Source organism: Trachymyrmex cornetzi, unplaced genomic scaffold (genome assembly GCF_001594075.2).
Source record: "Trachymyrmex cornetzi isolate Tcor2-1 unplaced genomic scaffold, Tcor1.1 scaffold210, whole genome shotgun sequence".
NCBI classification, from domain to species: Eukaryota; Metazoa; Arthropoda; class Insecta; order Hymenoptera; family Formicidae; genus Trachymyrmex; species Trachymyrmex cornetzi.
Genome location: NW_017296742.1, coordinates 444994 through 446468, shown reverse-complemented (window position 1 = coordinate 446468; position 1475 = coordinate 444994). Strand labels below are relative to the sequence as shown.

The following is a 1475-nucleotide window of genomic DNA, read 5'->3' as shown; positions in this document are numbered from 1 at the left end:
TGAGTAATCTTACTATTTACCCGACAGGTAAAATTTACTAAAAGGTGGAACAACTGGGCCTAAATGTAGTATATGACTTCTTTTACATTGTTAAATCGATTGGTACGCGTATCAAGTTGGTGCGGACCAAAGACAGAGGCCGGTATTCATAGTCGGATCATAGACGGGCCATTACACGGCACGCTTTACGCCGAAGTTATAACATCGATGTCATGAAACTGACCAATCACAGTCATTCCATTCTTCAGAGGAACAGCTATAATTGGCCAGTTTCATAACATCGATGTTATAACTTCGGCGTAAAGCGTGCCGTGTAAACGTAGTAGGCGTCGTCTACAATACACGGAGTAAGAAGTAAGAGTAAGAAGTTGACCAATCACAGTCGAATGTGAGAAGAATAATCGACTGTGATTGGTCAATTTCTTACTCTTACTTCTTACTCTGTGTATTGTAGACGACGCCGTAATTGTAGACTACGCATTATAGGTCTGTTCTTTTTAGTTAAAGTTCTTGCATATTATATTTCCTTTTTTTCCACATTGCAGAGAAAAAGAGCAAAAAAATGAACATTGCAAGAAGTTCAACTAAAAAAACAAGCTAAAACCATAGGCTTTCGTATATCCGCGCTGATTCGCGCGCGGAATTTAATTTCGCATTATATCAAGCCGGTGATGTATTTACTTTTTAAATGTTTTCAAAGCGAGCGACATGCTTTCGACAATGATATCCGCCACCATCAGTATTGTCATAAATTCATTGAAAGATTATAGAGTGCGTTCTTTACAATCGTGAAGTCTGAACTAAATGAACTGAAATCTAACATTGTGGTCCTCACCCACGCGATAGTATACTTATTTTTCTATTTTCTTATTTTCCGTATTGTTATCCGCTTTTCGTAGAATTTCACTGGATGCCACATACGACACACATGTGCGTGGGATCTGTCTTTACATCTGGAGCGCTGTATATACGAACGTTCTTTATTTCGTAGCTCACTAATTTTGCGTCGGTCGATGTCAGTAGCCATCAGTAGCGATCGACGATTATAGGTGAAGTATGTTAACTGGATTGATTAAACCGCGAGTGACACGAGAGATGAAATTGATCAAAGTCCTGTGGAGGAACTCCACTGTCGTATATAAGAACGGAGTGCAGTGTATATCCTTGAGACATAAGTACGTGTTTAAATACTCTTTATAACCTCAAAGTGTACCATGCTCTAGAAATATACAGGGTGTCCCGACCTTTTTTGCCAATCACTTTTGTGTAGATAAAGCGGACTCAACTGAGTCGAAAAGTCCTTTACCATTTTGCAATTTTCGCAATAGTTAACAAGATATTAATTACTAAAAATTGCAAAATATTGGTATTGAATAATTTTTTACTCAAATACTATCAATTTTACAAAAAAACTGCAAGAGACAAAAATTATTTATTTTCTTCTCATAAAGTTCTGAGAATTTTTTCAGAATTTT

General features: G+C 37.1%; 1 protein-coding gene across 2 annotated transcripts in view; it reads left to right on the top strand.

Annotated features, from left to right (window-relative positions):
* Nucleotides 1-709: 709 nt before the first annotated feature.
* LOC108760000 (cob(I)yrinic acid a,c-diamide adenosyltransferase, mitochondrial) overlaps nt 710-1475 on the top strand; it is a 3108-nt gene continuing 2342 nt past the window's right edge. The window contains exons 1-2 of one of the 2 annotated variants that reach the window (XM_018505761.1): nt 710-771; nt 992-1175. In XM_018505761.1, the coding sequence (XP_018361263.1) occupies nt 1057-1175 (119 nt within the window). In that variant the 5' untranslated portion in view covers nt 710-771; nt 992-1056. Of the gene's footprint in view, nt 772-819; nt 1176-1475 lie in introns of those variants that run through there. The other variant, XM_018505760.1, reaches the window with a different exon arrangement.